Source organism: Cricetulus griseus, chromosome 7, assembly GCF_003668045.3.
Source record: "Cricetulus griseus strain 17A/GY chromosome 7, alternate assembly CriGri-PICRH-1.0, whole genome shotgun sequence".
In the NCBI taxonomy this organism is placed as follows: Eukaryota; Metazoa; Chordata; class Mammalia; order Rodentia; family Cricetidae; genus Cricetulus; species Cricetulus griseus.
In genome coordinates this window covers 129,826,773-129,846,987 of record NC_048600.1, presented here as the reverse complement: position 1 = coordinate 129,846,987, position 20,215 = coordinate 129,826,773, and the positions used below count along the sequence as shown (strand labels likewise).

Below are 20,215 nucleotides of genomic sequence, written 5' to 3'. Positions count from 1 at the left end.
AGGAATGTGGCAAGCACAAGGGACCATTGTTAAGGCCCTTGCTCTGACCGCAGGCTGCGGGAACCTCTCAACCTCTGCCGCTCCTGAAACCGGATCGAGCACTTCCTGGTGCATGGGTTGCACTGGGCCTGCTCAGGAAGCAGGGGAAGCTGCAAAGTCATGCCCTAGCATAAGACCACTGTCTTGCAAGAAAATGGAGAGTCTGCGGCCAAAACAGTGCCACGTACAGCCCCGTGGAAGGGAACAGCCTAGGACCACAGCTCCGGCTCTAAGATACCCACTCAGGGTAAAGCCTTTTCTCCCCAGGAGCTGCAACATACAGTAGCCACTTGGAAAGCAGGGCCCACCACCTGGGGCACAGGACAGATGGCAACATAGAGTAAGGGTCCACCCACAGGTAACCACACACCTGTATCCAGAGGTGGGCTTTGGACCAGAAGGCTCCCATGGCTGCGACTGTCCTGACCTCTTCTCAGGCTCCTTTGAGATCTGGGCCTCAGGCCCAGATCCTTACTCTGAGAAAGAGAGGGGCGGGGCAGCAGGCAAGACATTGGCCTTGGCAGAGCTGGGGCTGGCTGAGAGGCCTTACCTCCTACTCATCCAGAACTGGAAACAGCAACTCCCACCCTACATAGGGACAGAAGGTGCAGAGCAAGGGCCCCAGGCCTCCCCCACTGACCTTGTGGCATGAGACCTGTCTGGAAGCCTCATTCAAGGCCCACAACTGAAGTCTGGGAAACAGTGTTTGGGCCACAGTGAACATCTGTGTGCTAGAACTCCACACCTCACCTAGCTGTGAGAGTGACCTGGGGGATAGGTACAGAGACAGGTACAGATTGCTGAGACTGTCTCCACAGGCAGGTGACCCACCCTGCTGGCTGAGGCCACACTTGCTGCTCAGGCACACTGCAATGTGAGGACTTTCCCTCAGCTCAGGTAGCCGGCCTCTGCTCTGCCTGGGGCCACACCCTAGTCCTCCCCAAACTGGAATATGAGCCAGCACTCCAGCTCTCTCAGCACTCCAAGGCAGGATGGCTCTGGGGCCAGTTGACAGTCCTCAGGGCTCCCTCAGGACATCTGGACTTTATTCTCTTTCTTGGCCTTGTCCTCCCTGTCCTATCCCAACATGGGCACCCTAATGGCCTCCTCCCCCTTGGTGCCTGTCTCAGAAGCTACTTTTGGAGGCCTGGGCTGCTGGGGGTGGTGGTGGAGTCATGCTGGGTAAGTGGGGACAGGTGGGGGTGGGGGGCAGGCTTAGGACAAGGAGGATACAGATGGGTGACAAGGAGAGGGATGTGCCTTCAGGAAGCAGAACAGTCCCAAAGGAAGAACTTAAAAATAGCCCCGGTGAGTAGAGCCTGTACCGGAAGTCCACATGCTCCCAGCCCTGAACTCCGACCAACACCACATGGTTATTTAACAACAAGGCCAGGCCAAGTCCAGATAATGGCAGAGGAAGCTCTTCCTCCTGAGAGAGCCCCAGCCAGATACCTCAAACCCATCCAGGGTCCAGGAAGGAAGGAAGGAGAGAAAGCAGGGACTGACACCTGGGGGCGGGGTGCCCCGCTTCCCCTCCCCTTCTCAACAGACCTACCTCAAGCCCAGGCCCCCGCTGTGTCCAGCAGACAGACCCTGGAGAAAAACCACCTCTGCCCAGGGCTCCGGCATGGCAGCCAAGGGCTCCAGCTACCCTGGACTTATCTGTATAGGTGGCCCACGGATGGAGGCAGAGGCTCGTGACACTGAGGTCACTGCCTTGGAGTCCTGTTCCACGATCCCCGCTGCCTGCCTTTGGAAGCCCAGCATCAACTCACAAAGATCTAACCCGAATCTCTGGGTGAGGAAAGGATTGGACACTTCCATCCACCCACCCCTGGGAAGGCATACAACTGGTATCCCTGGAAAGTGATTCTGCCGGGGGGCTTCGGGCTCAAAGGACAAGCCAGAGAAGGCCATTCCACTGAAGCTAAGGGCCAACTCTGGTCTCTTCTCCACCTCCCCCTTCCTCTTCTTCTTCCTCCTCCTCCTCTTCCTTCTCGGTTCTTTGAGACAGAGGCTCTCACTGTATATAGCCCAAGCTGGCTTCACAGTCTCAGTGATCCTCCTGCCTCAGCCTTCAGTATATATTCGTACCAGCAAGCCCAGCTGCAGACACTACTTTCTGATGATTTCAGAAATAGACTTCCTTCTCTGCCAAGGTCACTCTGGGCACTCAAGGTCCCCTGACTGTCACATGCAAAGGCAGGCTGGGTACACATTGAAATGCTCATGAGAACAAGTAGGTCAGAGACATCCCTGCAGCTGGATTTCCGGGACAAGGCCAAGAGAAACAAAGACGAAACACACAGAGGGCTGGGCACAGTAGGGGTGGGGCCCCTCTCCTCAGGCCAGTCCACAGGGAACAGTGACCCACATCGATCCTCCCAGAAGCAAAGTGTGGACACAGACGTAGGCAGCCCAGGGGCAGCCATGGGTGGTTAAGACATAGCTCTCAGGATTCCAGCCCTCTGGCTTGTCTTTGGCATGTCAGACAACTGCTCTACCACCGGAGTCTTCCTAGGCGCCCCGCCCCAACCCCACTATGTCCATTTCTCCTTGGAAAAACCTGTCAAGAAAAGGTGTAGGATGGAGCAGCACCTCAGGCCAGCCAGAAAGAGGCTCACCCACCTGGAATCCTGTCACAGTGGCCTCCTCCAAATCCACCAGCCACTTTAGTGGGCCAAGTGCACTGAGACAGACAGTGCCCACCCAAATGACGCATTTATGTGCTATCTTCCGCCACCTACAACTGTGGCTGTTTGGGAAGAATTTCTCAAATTATGATTAAAGTGAGGGTCTGAAGTGACTGCCCTAGATTAGAGTGGACAGAAAAGCAGTGACAACTGTCATTCAGAAGATGGGAAAAGCTAGAGCTGATAAAAATGGCCCCCACCACACACACAGCCATGTGAAGGCAGAGACCAGGATGCCAGGGATGTATCTGCAATCAAAGACTGCTGGCAGCTACCAAAGCTGGAGGAAGCACAGGACAGATCGTCCATCTCTCCCTCTGTGCCTGGAGAAGATCCTAACACCACAGACAGCTTGAGTTGGGCCTGCACAGATCTGAGAGATACGGTGTGACAGTGGTGATCCCCACTGAATCTGAGACAGAAACAAAGGCTCCCCTTAGAGCCCAGAAAAGGCAAGAGGAGGCTTGGGCGCAGCTCCACGGTGGAGCCTGTGTGAGACCCTGCACAGCAATGCTGGAGGGGAAAGGGAAGGGAAGCGGGGAAAGGAAAGAGCTGAGGGGGAGGAGTCGTTAGCCCGTCGCAGCCATCCTACTGGGCTTCCTGGCTTTCTGCCTATTCTGAAACCACCTCTCGGTTCTGGCTTGTAAGTCCAGAGAAGGGACACTGTGCCCTGGATGGGCCTCCTGCTGCTCTCAGCCCTACCATGTTCCCTGACCAGCTTCATGTTAACCAACACCAAACACAGTGACCCTTCTGCTGCCTGGCTCATCGGTGGGGGGGGACGGGGGGGGGCCTCCTTGTCAAACCGTCCACATGTATAGTCTGGAAGCCTCAGCTCACACACTGTTGACAGACTTAGGGTTTCCCATGAGAACCCAGGGCTCCAGGTGGGGCAGTGCGTTACAGGGTCACTCTACCTGCAGCAGATATCACCCTACACAGAGACAGAGGAGAAAGACTTTAGGTGGCCTCATGCAGGGTCACAAAGCCATCAGACAGGCTCACAAGGAACCTCCTCCCAGAGCTCAAGGGGACCTAAGCAGAGCCCTTCCCCTGTGGGCTTCCAACTTTCTTCTTCCACAGAGGCCCAGCCCCTCAAGGAGGCTGCTTTCATGGAGGCATTCTGTGTAGTCTTTAGACTCCAACTTCCCACCTTGGTCCCCTCCTGCCTGGAGCCCCAGGGTCATTCCAGGCTCACCATAAACATGGCTACAGGATGGGACTCCCTTTCTTCTGAGCCTAATTACAGCTATGAGGCTTAAACACACCTGGAGTCATGGGCTGCTGAAAAAAAAAAAAGGGGGGGGGCAAAACTAAGATGTGGGGCAGGAATGAGGAAGACCTTCCTGATCAGGGTAAGGCCACAGGGGAGAGGAGGACACTCCCCCAAAAGCGGTGCAGAGGTGGACACAGAAGCCAGGGGTTTGATTTTGGTTTTTGTTTCTCAGGCAGGGCCTTATATTACCAGGCTGGCCTCAAACTCACTGTGCAGCCAAGGCTGCTCCTGCCTCCACCTCCCAAGTGCTGAGATTACGGGCATGTGCCACTGTACACATCGAGAAGTGGTCACATAATGGGCGCAGGAGGAGGGTCTGGATGCTCCCTGCTTTGAAGAGGGGCAGGGATCATGTGACCTCTGAGCCCCCTCAGGTCAAAGGTTCCCAACTAATTGGCAGCTGATGAAGGTAGAAGGGAGGCCACAGACTTAAACAAAAGCGCAGCCTGCAGCTCTTAGGGTGTAAAGGTTGGGAGCCCCAGGGGAGGAGACAAACTATCCTAAGCTTTAATGGGCCCACATCCTTGATGCACTCAGATCAGACGCCACGGTCCGGTCAGTCTGGGGACAGACAGATGAGACTCCACTCTAGGCCAGAGCAGAGTGTACCCCACTCACCTCCGCTTACCTCCTCTGATCTGTTCCCCAACACTAAGGCCATAAGGAGGTCCCCGAATCCCCAAACACTGTTCTCCCATAGTCTGAGGCTCTTCACAAGGTCCAATTTCCCATGATCCTCCAGATGGGGCCACTCCAAGAATTCTCCATGAAATAATGGCTAGCTGCCTGCCTGATACAGGCCTGTCTGAGTCCCACCTGGGCCTTCCTCAGCACGCTGAGCCTGGGTGCTTTACCTGGGGACCTGGAGGACCCAGGGATGCTGAGGGAGACATCAGTCTGTTTCCCCTCTGCAGCATGGAAAAGAGCTGCTAGGCAGCGGTCAGCTCTCAGTGCCCAGTTTCCTGGTTCAGCTATTCCTCCTCCATCCACGGCCCAGTCACTAGATACATGGGTAGTGACCAGTCCTGACCTGCCTAAAGAGAGAAATATCCTCCATGCTCATCCCACCCACCATGGGAAAATCTCAACTGCAGTTTAAAACTGGAAAGAAAAAGGCAGAAGCAACACTTACCACCAGGGGCCACTTGGCCCAGGTGGGACCCTCCATTAATCATACTAACCATCATGGACAGAGTGCCAGATGGAGCTCTCTGCGCTGTGGCCCGGGGCAGAGGCAGATATGAGCTATGGCCTAATTACAGGGCACAGTGACCCCAGAGGGCAGAGTTCAGGCTTCGGTCAGAGCAGCACCCAGGAGCCAGGGGAGGGGTCAAAGGCCGGTCCTGGACAATCACACCCAATGTTCACCCAGCTGCCTGGAGGTAAGGACAGAGCCACAGGGAACACACTCCTGTCCCCAGGCAGCCTTGCTTGGTTGGGTTCCACTGAGCGTGAGGATGGGGTAGGCTTATTCACTATCAAAGACATACCAAAGGAAGATTGTGGAAAACTGAGAGTAAGAAAAAGTTTTCTGTGTAGGAGAGGCCCTAGCTGAATGCTGAGAAGGTTCTAGAAGGTGCTGCCATGAAACAGTCAGGGGTGGAAACTGGGCAGGGTTGGGGAAGCTGGGGACCCTCCTTCTGAAACTCCCTGGAGGTCTCCTCTGCCAGCAAAGCACGGGGAACTCCATGAAGTCCTCTTGAACTGAAGTATTCTGGAACCTTGTGAGAAATGGTCGTCGTCTAGGGTCTCCATACTAACCAGTTCTCGGGTGGGACTAGAGCTCAAGAGAGGAGGAGCTTGGGCCAGAGGGACATACAGTCCTGGGAGAGGGGACTGCAGGTCTAGGGAGGAAAAGGGCAGGTGGGCCCTTCATAAGAGCATCCTTCCACAGGGGAGGTGCCGCAGGCAGTTGAAGTCTGTCACAAAAATGTCCAGTTCCACCGCAATTCATCCACCACCCTGTCTACCTACTCGGGGACTTGGACCTCATCAGAATGCTGCAGGGACAGGGATATAGGGGACAGAGCCTTGATCCCTTTGCTTCTCTCAAAGTGTGGCCCCTCAAACAACCAAGAAGCAAGAATGCTATGTCACAGTCATCAGACATAGGCCCACAGTCACTCAAGGCATACAACTAGGGACAACAGGGCCTAGTTTCTCCACGCTCCACTGCTCAGCCTTGAACTCCACTCCCGCTATGATCAGCTCAACACATCCTCAATGGAGAGGTCAGAGACCCAACACTGGGTGCCCATGAAAGCCCTTGCAAATGCCCTTAGGGAGCTCAAGGTGATGTCATCTTGGGTTTAGAGCAGGGAGACGGAAAACAAGAAGCCAGAGGCAAGTGAGATGCTCAGTCTGCAAAGATGCTTGCTGCTTGATTCCCCAGGATCAGAGAGAGAGAGAGAGAGAACCAGCTTCCACGGGGTTTCTTTTGACCTCTACACATGCCATGGCACACACATGTATGTGCACATAAGTGTATATACACAGAGGAAAAGAAGGAGGGAGGGAAAGTAAATCTAAAACCAACCAACCAACAAACAACAAGGAGTAGGAAACAAAAAAGATTCCATAAGGCTGAAGCAAAGGCAGCGGGACATGCCTGAATACCAGGGGTGACCGGGCCATCTGGGAGTCCCCATGACCCCGCCCCACAGATCCCCAGTACCGCACTTCTGGCCGCCAGGGCTGTTTCCGGCCCAGCAGCCCCAAGGGCCTGCATTCCCAGCTGCTGAGCTTCTAGACCTCCTGGGACCGATCAGGATCACACTACCCCCAGCAATCTGTGTCTCACACATTCATTCTGTTCATCTGTTCGCCCTCAACACCCACTCAGTCCCCACTCCACAGCTCCCAGCACTGTTTTCTCTTGTCGCTGTTCCATGAGCTTCTGAGATTCAACCACTCAACACGGAAGGTTTTAGGGAAATGTCCCTCAATGGAAACAAGACCTCTCCTCTCCCCTCAGGCAGGCACTGTGCTCCTAATACCAGTGTGAGAAGGATTCTTGTCTCCCTAACAGTAAGACAAAAGTCCTTCCCTCACCTGCCTGATCCTCTCAGGTGGGCAGACCACCTCTCCCAAGCCACATTCACAGAGGCAGATGACCCCTGGATTCTGTTTATAGCAGTAACAGAAACACTGGAAGAGCTGTTTACAGTAAATCCAAAGAGAGGTGCCAGAGAGCAATCTGGCTGATCCAGGGCCTCAGATCCACAGCCCAGAGCCCAGCAATTCAGCCCCTGACCTCTGACCTGTCTTCAGGCACCTGGCAGCTGGGGACCAGGAGACGTGAGGCAGGAAGAAGCCCCCCCCCCCTCCTCCCAAGGCACTGCCTGAGAGTCTGCCTCAGCAGGGACCAGGCCCACCAGCCTGAAGCCCCACCAAGGGAGGTGTTAGGGAAATGGCAAGACAGGAAGGAAGAAGAGCCTGTTGTGATTACAGGGCTGCCGGGCCATTCTTTTCCCAGCTAAAAAATGGAATTTTTAGCCACGTCGTCCTTTGTCATCAAGGGGCTCTGTGGGCCTCCCAGAGCTGGGGGGCTATCTGTTTTATGCAAAACAAAGATATGGCCAAGATCATCTGCATCCCACCATGGTCCAGGGACATGGCTCTCTCTAGCCGAGTTCCTGAAAAAGAAGTCCCCTTCCACCCCAGACACAACAGAACACCAAGATCAACAACCAGCCCAGTGACTTCTGCTCTTGAACCAACCTGGCCCAGCAACTCCAGACACTGGACACAAGCCCAGAAGGGCCAGCCCTGCACAGCCTCCCAGGTCAAGATGGAAGACTTCAACTCTGACCACATTCCGTGTGGTCCAAACCGCTCCTGCACAGGTGGCTCCCAGCAGCCTTCACTGCCGGGCAAAGGTGACACACTCCACCCAACACCTAACCCTGAACTACATGGATCACACTCTGGCACCCTGGCTGTCCCCCTTGAGGGTGGACTCACTTCCCTGACCTCTGCTTCCTTGTCCTTTAAAGGGGACTAGAGGTTTGTTTGAATAAAGCTATTTTTCTTTTTGAAATTTAACTTTTAAAAGTAATTGCCATGGCTTTCCCCCTAAGCCTGAGGCAGAAAATGTGAGGGAAAAAAGGAAGCAATTATAGCCCTACAATACAGATAACCTGTCGCTATCTTGACAAACGTCCTGCCATGCTGCTGTGATGGCATGCATATCCAGAAGTGACCACATAGTGACCCTGCCTTGTGCTTCTCCAGGTAACAGGGTGGTCAAGGCCACCCACATTCCTGGGTCCTGTTTCTTGAATTCTCTACAATTCTCATCTGATTTTAGGTGTGACATCCAGCAGCTCCAACTGTTTATCAGGTAACCCCAGAACATAAAACATAGACCATTAGTCCCCAGTCAGAGGACGGGGGACCTGGACACCCCAGGGTGTTTCTGAGGGGCAGCAGTTGGGGACCCCTGACTTCCGTGGGTTCACAACCCTCATCCACTTCCTGGACTCCTACAAAATGCAAACCCAGTGGACCACAGCATCCTGGAAAGGGCCCTGCTTGTGGGTACCCAGAGCTGCCAGCTCAGCTCAGCAGCACGCCCTTCCCCCTATTTCCCGGCAGTCACTGCTCCCAACAACTCTCCAGGCAGTCACAAACTGAAGGACACCCAGAACTAAGCTACCTATGGGGACAACAGGAGCACATGAGTCACAAGGTCTGCAAAACTGCCCAAGGCCCACACTGTGGCCCACAGCCAGGGCCTGAATGGGGAGCTGGCTTCGAGCCCCTACTGCAGGAAACACATCACTAGGCAGCATGCACACACCCATCCTCCAAGCCACTGTTACCTTCCTCCAGCTGACAGTCACGGGTCAGCGAACAGGAACCTGGCTTACTCATCACTGTACTCTTTACACCTAGTGGTCTGGAATCTCTCAAGTCAGACTAAGTACTTCCCACATTCCCTCAATCCCCAGAGAAACACACGCGCGTGCTCGCGCACACACACACACCCACGCACGCACGCACACATGCACGCCACCCTGGGCAGTGAGTTTCTCTTGTCCCCACATGACCCCAGAACTGATAATAAGAGAGGCCTGTATTTCTTTTTATACTAAAAAGGGGGCGGGACCATGGCCCCTGGTTCATCTTCAGATCTTCACTTTCCTGTCCTGTAGTAAGGAACACCAAGCAGGGGATAGTAGAGAAAGTGGTCTCCCTAGGCCTAATGTAGAGCCAGGAAAACAGGTCCACCTTCACAGCAGATGGGAAAATGAGGCACTGAGAGGCGGGGTCCTTGTGCAGCCCTGTGGCAAAGAGTGACTCAGCGCTGAAGTCACATCCACTGAGGCCTCTGGAATAAGCTCCAACAGCCCCTGCTACACAGCCAGACAGGTGAGAGCAGAGTCCTATTTCAGACACAAGACCAGACTGAAGCAGAGGCTGCAACATCAAACCCTCGCCTCAGCTAGCTCCCCCCACCCCCGCCCACTCCTGCCAAACGGACTGAGATTTCCATCACACCCAAGAACCAGGCAGATGAGAAAGGCAAAGATTCACACCATGACAGCGGCGTCTGGCAGGGACTAGGGAGCAGGTCTCAGCATAGGAAGTGACAGCCAGAGGTTAAGTGGCTAGGACAACCTGGGTCTGCCAGGCAGTGACTGCCTGAACCACCACAGCGGGGTTCATCTTGCCATGCCAGACCGAAAGCAGGGATACAGGGATTATGATAAGGCTAGGCTGGATGGGAGGACACGCCTGCAAGCCACCCGGAAACAGCTGGGAGGGCTGGACTTGGGTCAGAGACAAAGAACGCACAGCAGGGGAAGAGAGACAGCCCCGCCCCCCACACAACGGGCCCCTGACAGCTGGCTCCAGTGCAGCTGTTTGCAGCAGCCTGGCTTCCTCTTTTAAATATCGGCAGAGAGGTAAATGGGAGACCTGCCACAGCCTGACCTGATGTTCAAGACTGTTCTTGGGTGGGAGAAGTGCTCCTACCCTGCCTGTCCTTCAAACCCAGCTGTCCCAAAACCCAGTTTCTCTGAGCCAGGATCTGGCCTCCACCCCCCACCCTCTGCTGTACCAGGCCAGGCCTGCCTGCGGTATGAGAATATTTCACCCCCAGGGGCCCCTGGTGGCCAAGGGTTTCTTTTGTAGTTTACAAAGAAAAAAAAAAAAAAACAAAAATACAGGGGCCTTTCCTGGGGTTTCCGTGGGGGGGGACAGGGCTTGAAACTCCTCCACACCGCCAGCTACTTGCACACCTCCTGGTGGAGGTTCCACACTTGGGAGCTCTCTCCACCCAATTTCCCCTTCAGCTGTGTGCCTCCTGGCTGGTAGCAAACACACAGAGCCTTAATCTCACAGGCACATGGTGGTGGTCCCACCCGCCAGCTGCTGCCAGGTTGGCCTGCACGAAAGGCCCACCCACTCCTGCCGAGCATGCCAGGTGCAAGCACTGGGCACTTCTGCAGAAACAGCAGAGAATTTGGGAGTTTCATTTTGCACTAAAGGAAAAATCCCATAACCCAGTTCATTTTCAGAGCAGTCCAGTGTCTGACCCATGAGCGGGGACAGCGGGCAGGGGACACTGGAGCCTAGAAAGCATGTCCGTTTATACCGCAGATACTATCTATCCCTAGGGGACACAGGGCAGAGGTCTGGCCTTCCCTTCTCAGGGAAGCCGCCCACCCACGTGGAAGGCGGGGCAGAATCCTTCATCAGAGCCTGTTTCCTGAACCATGGGAGGGTGAGACCCTGTCCAGGGTGTGGAATCCACCAGAACTCTGGCTGCTGTAGTCTGGTGCCACACTCTCTATGCCTGGAACTGACCACTCTCTCAGCCTAAATGGAAGGTGAGACAGGAACCACCGTGACCACCGCCAACATCCTGGAGGGACAGAAGGAACCCTTACTCCCAGGGGCTCCCTCAGCTGCAGTCTCCCATAAGGAGTGCCAGGTCCCATCTGCAAGAGCCTATGAGCTCTTCCTAGCCACACTGTGGGTAGGGAGTGGGAAGCCAGGAACCTGTATAAAGGTCTGACATTGGTCGTTGCAAGGCTTTGGAGTCCCAGCTTCTCAAAAGATGAGACATTTGTAAAAGGGGACGGGGGACGGGGGGGACCCGCCTAGGCAGCAAAGGACAGCTGTCCTCAACCCTCCCCCTCAAGCAAGTTCAGCCTGAGCCCCCAGAGACCCCCCCATCTGCAGTCAAAGGAACAGATGGCCAAGCGGTGGCATGGTTGGTCTCCCTGTAACCTCAAGACTTAGCCTGGAGACACAAGAGGCTGTAAGCAGTATGGGGACAGGGACAAGGCTGTGCACTCAGGACCGCGGCCTGGATTCAGCACCTGGATTGGAGTCAGGGAAGACTGCAGTGGGAGGACTGAGTTATTTCTGGGGACAAAAGTGACAGAGAAAAACACAAGTGGGGCTGCAGAGATGGCTCAGTGGTAGCAGCACTGGCTGTTCTTGCAGAGGACCCAGGGTTGGCTCTCAGCACCCACATGCAGCTCACAACTGTCTGTAACTTCAGTTCCGGGGGATCTGACGCCCTCTTCTGACCTCCTCAGGCATCAGTCACGTACATGGTGGGCAGACAAACAAACACGCAGGCAAAACACCCACACACATAAAATAAAAATAAGTCTATAACCAAGTTTCTCCTTTTGTGAAAAGGGGAAGGAGGGAGAAAGGGAAGGAGGGAGGGAGGGAGGGAGGGAGGGAGGGAGGGAGAAAAAAAACACAAAGAAAGGAAAAGGTAGAAGAGAATCCCCACCTACTCCCCCCCCAGGTGTTCCTCAGGGAGCCTAGGGTGAAAGAATGGTGGGGGTACTAAATGTTTATGTTTCCCACAGAAAGCAAGGTCATTCTGTCTCTTTCTGTAAATTCTTTGGATTTAGGGCACTTAAAAAAAAAAAAAAAAAAAAAAGACAACGAACTTGAAATTTGTAAAGCATCTGCTGGCTCCCGACTGCATGGAGCCTCCGAGTTCTGTCCAGACCAAATTAAACAGCCAGAGCCCAGAAATGCCCTCTGGGTGCCTGGGGGGTGTCCAGAGGCCAATTGGTAGGTCTATCTAGCCAAAGAGATGACAAATCCTTGGGCTTCTGAGACCGTGTTTGCAGAGAATTCCAAGAGCCTCCAAATTTGGGGAAAAAAAACAAGAGGCTTTAGAAAGAGAACCACTGTTCAGCCAATCTTTCCCTGTGGCTTGGTCAGAAGAAACTACACAAATTCGTTTCCCAACTGGGCTTTGAGGATGGATGTGTCTGTGACCCCCCAACACTCCAGAGGCTGAGGCAGGAGGAGTTCTGTAAGTTTGAGGCCGAGCTGGGCCATGCAGGGAGAGACCTTGTCTCAACTAACCTACACCCCCTTAAAAAAGATGCAACTGCCTAGGGCTTCAAGGTGGACCAGCTCCCCACCAGAGCCCTGCTGCTGCTCAGTGCCCCAACCATTGCTCACAACACAGTGAGCAGACCACACACAGCGCTGCCATAGGGGCCCTGACCCAGAAGAGAGTGTCTGGGCTAGTCTGACAGAGAGATGGAACTCTGTCCTGGAGTTAGGGGTCAACACAGATCTTCAATGCAGCAGACTAGTCCCATGACAGACAAAAGTGGGTGGTCACAGCAAGTAACCACAGTCAAAGCCCAACTGTGACCTCTTCTGAAATGGGAGGTGGAAAAAGGAAAGGAGATCCCAGCTCTGTCCTCCTGGCACCAGGATGTCAGGCCCAGTGCCCCCAAGAAGGACAGGCTGAGGCCATAAGTCACTAGGTGGAAAACTCCCTGGCTCCTAGATCAAGGACACAATTGCACCCTTTTGTATTCCCTTTGGGAACACCCACCCTGGGTGGTGGTAGGTGTTTTTGGTGCACAGCCGGTCAACCTGGCTCTAAAGGACATCTAAACAAGACAGAGGACTCCAGCCTGGGCAATCCCCTTTTCCAGGCACCAAGTACCCCACAACCCTCAACTCCAGGCTCAGGGTCCCCAGACCTTAGGGATATGAGGAAGTGCACAGCTGCTGGGTACGAGGCCAAGGAACTTGAAGACGTGCTTTGGCTTCTTAGCCCTTCTGGTCCCTGCTAGATGGGACAGTCGTAGCTTGGAGATGATAAGTCTGCACCATATACAATGGGGGTTCAAGGCCACTGTGCACCTCTAGTAAGAGGGTCCCCAACTTTTCAGGCCTCAAGGCCCACTTCACAGTCCAGTCACCAGGTAATGCTCTGTGGCTGTCAGCATATGGCTCTGCAGACGGACATGCAGCTCCCTCACCTGTGTTATCCTGGTGTGAGATACTGGGACGACCTCCCAGGAAGAACTCTGTGCCCCATGTGATCCCCCCCATGGAAAATAGGGCCACCTCCACAGAGAATATCAGTCAAGGAATATCAGTCAGAGGAGCCCCCGACCCTGCTTCATATAAGGTCAGAGAGATTCCCACGACGGTCCTATGGATACCAAGCCCCTGGGACCTGCCATCATCAGTGGTGGCCACGCTATCCAATCTTGTCCCCACAGTGGGCTCAGACAGGTCCTTGTCTGTGACAGCTTCTAGCACTTGGGATCTGTACATCTTGTGCAAACATCTCTCAGTTGCAACAGCTGCAGCGACCCCCAAATCTCATGAAGCCAGCCCAGCCCTGCGCCCAGCACTAGCTACTGTCTGTATCTCACAGAATGTCCCCCCAAATGGCAGAGCACCATTCACAACCCCATTGACACCAGAAGCAGATGGAGTCTCAGAGGGAGAGAGAGGCTCACCTGAGCCACACGGCTTCCAAACAACAGAGCGGGGTGGGTCACCAGGTGCCCAGGCTGCCTCCCATCACTCTCCATGAGACCTCTCTCTCAATACGTACTCTTGCCCCCTCCACTCTCACCCCACCCCACCCCCGCGCCACAGCACTTCCTTCAAACCCTTCCTGAAATGCCACACTTCCCAGAAAGGGTTCCAGACGGATGGATGTCCCTCAGAGAGGGTGTGCCCCACCTCTCAATAGATGTCTGGCTCAGGTAACCCTGTGTGGGATATTTACACACCTGACCTCCCTGTCTAATGTCTAATGAACTTGTTCACATGGGAACGACCGAGGGGCTCACCTAGTATACCAAACTGAGGATGTCAAAAGCTTTGGGAGTCATAAAAGAGGCCAGCCCCTCTTCATTGCAGGAAGCCCTGGTGCTCTGGGATCTCTCTCAGCAGCCTCCTCAGACCCTTCAATAGCTGCAGAAGGACTGACGGCAGGGAGGCCGCAATTCCCAGGAGCCCGGAGTGTGGGCTGGAAATCTCAAGATTCATCGCAAGGAAGGCCCACAGGCACTAATTAAAAGGGCAGCTCTTCAGCTACCTGAGAACAACAGGCCTTCCTCCACGGAACAAAGTGGCACCTGGGTCCAGCCATCACCACCACCTCATCCCAGAGGTGTCTGCATGGTCCCTGCTTTCTTGGTCACTTCTCTCTCAAAGGGGAGAAGGACCACAGGGCCTCCAGGACCCATGCAGAAGAGCCTCCTCCGAGACATGGAAGGAGAGCCTTGGGCTCCTGGGCCAGATCTGTTTCAACAAATATCAAGGATTGACTCTCAAGATTGTTGTGGGCGTGCAAACCTGGTTACAGCAAACGCTGGTGAGCCAGCAGCTGGCACTCCAAGTGGCTTTTGTTACACAAGGACTCAGCTTGTAGCTGTGTTTGCGATAACAGATCTGGCCTTCATTCAGGAAGAACACACCACCCATCCAGCTGCCCCCTGCTTCTGCTAGCCAAGAAAGAAAAGAGGAGGGGTGTCTCCTCTTGCCACCCAGTCACAGGGAGTGGTGGGTGTCATCTCATGGGACAGAGGTGGTGCTAGCGTCATCTCATGGTGGGGGCTTCCACTGTCAAGTAAAAACCTTTATGTTGAGAGGTATGAAAATAGGAAATCACAGACAGATGAGAAATTAGCAAGATTAAAACCTGAATCAGCAAAATAAATATTTTTTCACCCCTGGAGAACGGGATAGAGGAGAAAGAAAGCACCTTCCTTAAAGGGACCCAAAGGCCAGAGACCCAGACACAGGAAGTTCATGTCCTTGGAGGGCCCTGCCACCCTCTCAGTCCCAAGGGACAGAAAACCAAAAATCTGAATCCACACAAGACCTCCAGTGACGAGTACAAGTGTGACTGACCCTCTGGCTCCTGGGGGACGATGGCAGGATGAGGATATATGGGCAACGGCGGAACGAAAGAGATGAAAAAGTGGAAGGAGAAATAAGTGCCCAACAAAAAGACAGTTGTGACCGAGAGGGAGACACGAGTCCCATCTGTATTCCTCCTCCAGCACAACTGCACGTTGTACCCACCAGACTCTTGGAGGCCAGGTTGCTCCTGCCTGGTACAGCTGCTCGCTCCAGACTGCCTGGACTCGAGGACAGACAGGCTCTCTGCTCTACTTTAAAAAACAACCCCAGGGATATGCATAGCTCCTAGCCAGCCCTGCCCTGGGGCGAGCATCGGAGTCCTACCCTCTCAGGAGATCACAGTGCCCCATGTCATGAGCCCGTCTTGTGCAGCCTCACAAAGGGACTGTGGGCCCCAGCAGCTGCAGCCAACCTGGCTCTCTCCTCCCTCCCTTCTCCAACTGGCAGAGCCCCCACACACCTGGTGTGTAGAAGCAAAGGATGGACGCTTCTCCTGCTGATGCTGGCCACGCTAGCATCAGGGAACACCTGACCTTCTGTGGCTGGCCCCTCCTCACATGAGGTCTCTGCTGCTCACTGCCTGTGGGGACAGGCTGGCCAGAGGGCCCTCTCTCTCCTCACAGGTTCCTACCTTCACTCAAGGTCTTGCCTCCCCATCCCCCAACTTCTCCCTGCTGGTCTCCTGTGACCTTTCCTGCCTGGATTCAGGCTGCCAGCTTCTATCACCCATGCTGGGCTGGGTCACATGTTCCCGTGTCCCTCCCAGCTGTACTGGTCTGTTCAACCCCCACACACATACCCTTTCCACATAATACTCAACTCCATATTCCGAGGACACTTGGAAGGACACTTTTTGGGTCCTTCTTTCAGTGCACAGGCCTCTCCTGCACAAGTGCCAGGCATATTCACACACACACACACACACACACACACACACACACACACACACACACCCATCACCACCAACAACTTCCACTACTGATGGCCAGGGGCTAGTAATTGCTGGGCACTCAAAGGCCTGACCCCACTCCCCAGCTGAGCTCTTCAGGGCCCACAGTAGGAAGACTGGCACACACAGGGAAGCAGAGACGGGAGGCCCCACTTCCTCAAGTCTGCCAACCTCTATACCAGGGTTCTCTCAATGAGGCCATTGTGTTGGACTAAACTTGAGGGTCAAAAGCTGGCCTGGGAGGCAGCCCAGTCAGGCCATGACACAGTGAGGAAGGAGTTACACAGAGAGACCAAAGATGCAGGGGGCAGCCAGCCTCCAAAATGCAAAGGGTACCAGCAGCTAAGATGGGCCCAATCCCCAAACTTCTCCCTTCCCAACAAGGCCACCTACAGAACCCCATTCCCAACTCCTCAGGAAATGAAAGCAAACCTGGATGCCTCCCAGGTCTGCAGAAGAGAACAACCAGGGAGACCAGGACCTGAAAAAGATAGTGCCTCCCCCTCCCAGCTTACACACAAACACACACACACACACACACACACACACACACACACACACACACACACACACACACACTGCAGAGAAAGGAACTGATTGGCTGCCTTTCAGATTACACTCCCTGGAGAATGAAAGGCCCCAGGGCGAAGGGGAGGCACACAGAGGAGCATGGACAGTCACTAGGGCATGCAGAAGACAAAACTGGCCTGGGAGACCCCAGAATAGACATGGACTCCAAGAGGTCCAGGTGGTCAGGGGCACAAGTTCTGCCTAGAAGCAGTTCTGCCCAGTATTGGCACAGATGGAAAGTGCTAGAAGCTAAAAACTGACCCCAACGCTGAGGTGACCAAGTCTGTGTGATATTCCAGGCTCCTCACAGTGTGAGCCTGCCAACACACCAGCAGCCACCAACTTCCCAGACTCTTTGCACACACAGCCCAATACACAGCTAAGGATCTGGTCCCCGCAGAAGTCACCCAACTCAGAGATAAGGCTGACCTTGGGTGGGCTCAGGACAAACTCCCTGGTTCCAGCCATGGTGCCTGGAGCACCCCCAACTGGCCACTTGTAGGGCTAGGGCTGTTGGCCTGGAACCTGGCTGTCTATAATTCTGTGGGGCCCTTCCTCCCTCGCTCACAGCCCACCAGAGGGCTCTGCCCAAGGCTGCCTGAGAGCCCCTCAGAGGGGCGGGGGCTCCAGGCCCGGCAGAGTCAGGCCCGCCTCTCGGAAACCCAGCCCCAGACGCGCGCGGGACACCATTGTGTAAGCCTCCCTTTCCACTGGCTTTATTTACTCCGGAGGAGGACGCAGGACTCGGGGCCACGGCACCGGCAGTGGCAGTCACGAGGCCTCTGGAAAGCGCGCGCATGCAAGCCCAGGGCGGGGATGGCAGGCCCACCCTTGGAGGAAACGGCCCCCAAGTATCTCTGCACTTTGTAAACTCAGGACAAGAGACGAAAGTGTTGTCCTTGCGCGCGCACAGTCTCCCCCTGTCCCAAAAGGCTCTTCCCTCGCAGAGGGATAAAGATGTCCCAGGCTTGGATCTGGGCTATGGGCTATCCCACCCTGGACACTGAGATGCGCCGGGCTGGGATCCCCTTGGATGCATGGGGACTGCCGACTGATCAACTTTGGCAACCCATGCCAGCCCCGGGACTGGGCTCAGCCCCAACCCCGGAGCTGGCGTGGGGGAGGGGAGGACGGTCCACCCTGAGGATTCAGCCGCCCACTGGATCCGAGGAGGGGAGCTAACTCCCACGCTGGTGAGAACTGAGGGCGAGCACCAAAAGAAGAAAGCCCACTAGTTTCCAGGGTGGAACTGCGCTCCCCGGTGTAGTTCCAAAGAAGTCAAGCCAGCCCTGGAGGAGGCGACAGTCGCTGGGCAAACACAAACAACAATAAAAGGAAGAACACCCCAGAGGCAACGTGAACCTCGGGTCCCCAGGGGTGCGTGGTTCCCAACTACAGGGTCTATCAACTAACAGGATCCCTTAATGGCGCTCTCCATGTAGGCAGCACAGGGTCTGGGGCGCAGAGCCCCAGGGTGAGCAATCCGGGGTCTTGCCTCTCCTGTGCCCACCCCTGTCCCGTCCCAGGCCCGCCTGGAGGTTCCTGCCCAGCTCGCCAAGCAGTCTCTGGGTCGGGCACCCACCTTCAAAGTCTGAAATGATCCCGTCCAGCTGTGCGTTGACCGCGGGGTCGGACATGGTGCTGGTGCGCAGGGAGTCCCGCGGAGCCCCGGCCCTGCGCGCTCCCGCTCCCAGTGCCGAGCTGGCCGCCCGAGCCCCTCGGCCCCCACGGTCGGCTGAATGAATGGGGGAGGAAGGCGGGCGCCGGCCCCTCCCCAAGCACCCGGGCCCCCGCCCGCCCCCGCCTCCCGGCTGGATCAGGTTCCCGCACCCCGCCTGCCCGCGACTCCGCACTGGCTGTTGCGCCCGCCTGTCAAAACCGAGCCTGGGGGGGTTGGAACCAGAGCAGCTTCTACAGGGAGACTTCGGAGTCCCAGGCACACGACCTGAGCGGGCCCCCCCCTTCTCCCTTCCTGGCGGGTGCCCGGGGGACCGCGACAGACACGGCCTCGGCCCCTCCCCCTCACGCCCCTGCGCGGCCAGATGTGGGCGGATGTGGAGGATGTGGAGGCCGGGCCACAGCAGCGGGCGGGCGCCGAGGGGGACGAGATTCCTCCCCTTCCCTGGGCGCAGTGTTCTTGCTGCCGGAGGTTTTATTTACGCAGCCAAAGTTCGTGAGCGCCTCCTTCATGTAAGAGCACGGGGCCTGCAAGGGTTAAGCTAGTGCGTGGCCGCAGGACCCTACACTATTGACTACAGAGCTGAGGGTCCCGGGAGTCCCCCAGCATCTAATACATGGAGAACTGCTACCCCCTTGCGCCCCCGGGGGTCGCTGCTGCACCCTCTGGGTAGGTGCTGGAGAAGGCTTAGGGCAAGGAGAGGCGGCCCTTCAAAGAATCGCTCCAGCACCCCTCCCCCCTTCCACTGTGGAGGCTTCCTGAGTTCAGAGAGTGGACCGCGACCTTCCCTCCAGAAGAGAGAATCTGTAGTTCCTAACATCAGAAGAAAGGAAGAGGGCTGCTCCTGGGCCCTTTCCTCATCAGTGGGTACCCACAGCTTGGTCTTTCTCTGTCCCCAAGCAGCCTCACACTTCAGACACCACCGGGCAGCAGATAAAAACTATGGGTTACACGCGGAAGCAAGACACCAGTTACCAGGAAGGGTCCCCAGGGAGGCCGGGGTGTTTTTCCACTCCCTGACTGAGGCAACAAGTTTCCCCTCCACTGTCCAGGGCGCTATCTTAGACCCGGGACCTCTGTGCAACCAGGGCTCTCAGGATGCATAGCAGGGGATAAGTACTTGCCAAGTGGATGGACAGCCCATCCCCTGATCCTCAGGGGCCATGTGAGCCCCTGAGCTGTCCTGGGTCTGGGTCTGCTCTCTCCCTACTCCATCATTCTGAAAGTGTGGTAATGGGGTGGAGTGGGAGCCGAGACCTACAGAGGCAGGTAAGGCTGCCAGGTCCCTCTGTAGAAGAGGCAAGGCCTATGCTAGGTTTGGTGTTGGTGACTTTTTTTTTTTTAACTGCTGGAGTAGAGCCCTTCCTTTTTCAGAAAATCCACTCCTCCCTCCCTCATGCCTCAGATGGTTTAAACTATTTTCAACCAAGTGAGCTTTGTGGACATGGGAACTGCAAAACCACGGCCATTTTAGATGTGTGTGCACACACACATCCTTCTGAAGCCTGACTCCCAGGACCAGTGGGCACCCCCGATGGCCAGTGTCTACCCCTGGACCTGCCTGGCAGTCTGACCATCATCGGATCCCCTGTCTGTCCTCAGTTTGGGGATGCTGGGGATCCAGTCGAAGAAGTTGAGGCCCTTACCACAGAGCCCTGGGAAGACGCTGAGTCCCTTGGTCAGCATCCAACCTGGGCAGGCCTTGTTCACTGTTTAAAAAGCACCTGGTAAGTGGAGACACACCCGTGCGATTGTTCTCCCCAGGGCAAGTGCAGATTAGCAGAGGCGAAGCTCATTGTTGCTCAGCCTCTGTATCCATGCAGGGAAGCCAGGCACAA

General features: G+C 55.5%; 1 protein-coding gene across 2 annotated transcripts in view; it reads right to left on the bottom strand.

Moving 5' to 3' along the window:
* Positions 1-20,215, bottom strand: part of Septin9 (septin 9) — a 132,554-nt gene that overhangs the window by 77,965 nt on the left and 34,374 nt on the right. The window contains exon 1 of one of the 2 annotated variants that reach the window (XM_027425554.1): positions 410-566. The exons of the other annotated variant lie outside the window; for it this stretch is intronic. Coding sequence (XP_027281355.1) covers positions 410-551 — 142 coding nt within the window. The 5' untranslated portion in view covers positions 552-566. Of the gene's footprint in view, positions 1-409; positions 567-20,215 lie in introns of those variants that run through there. 2 annotated transcript variants of the gene reach the window in all.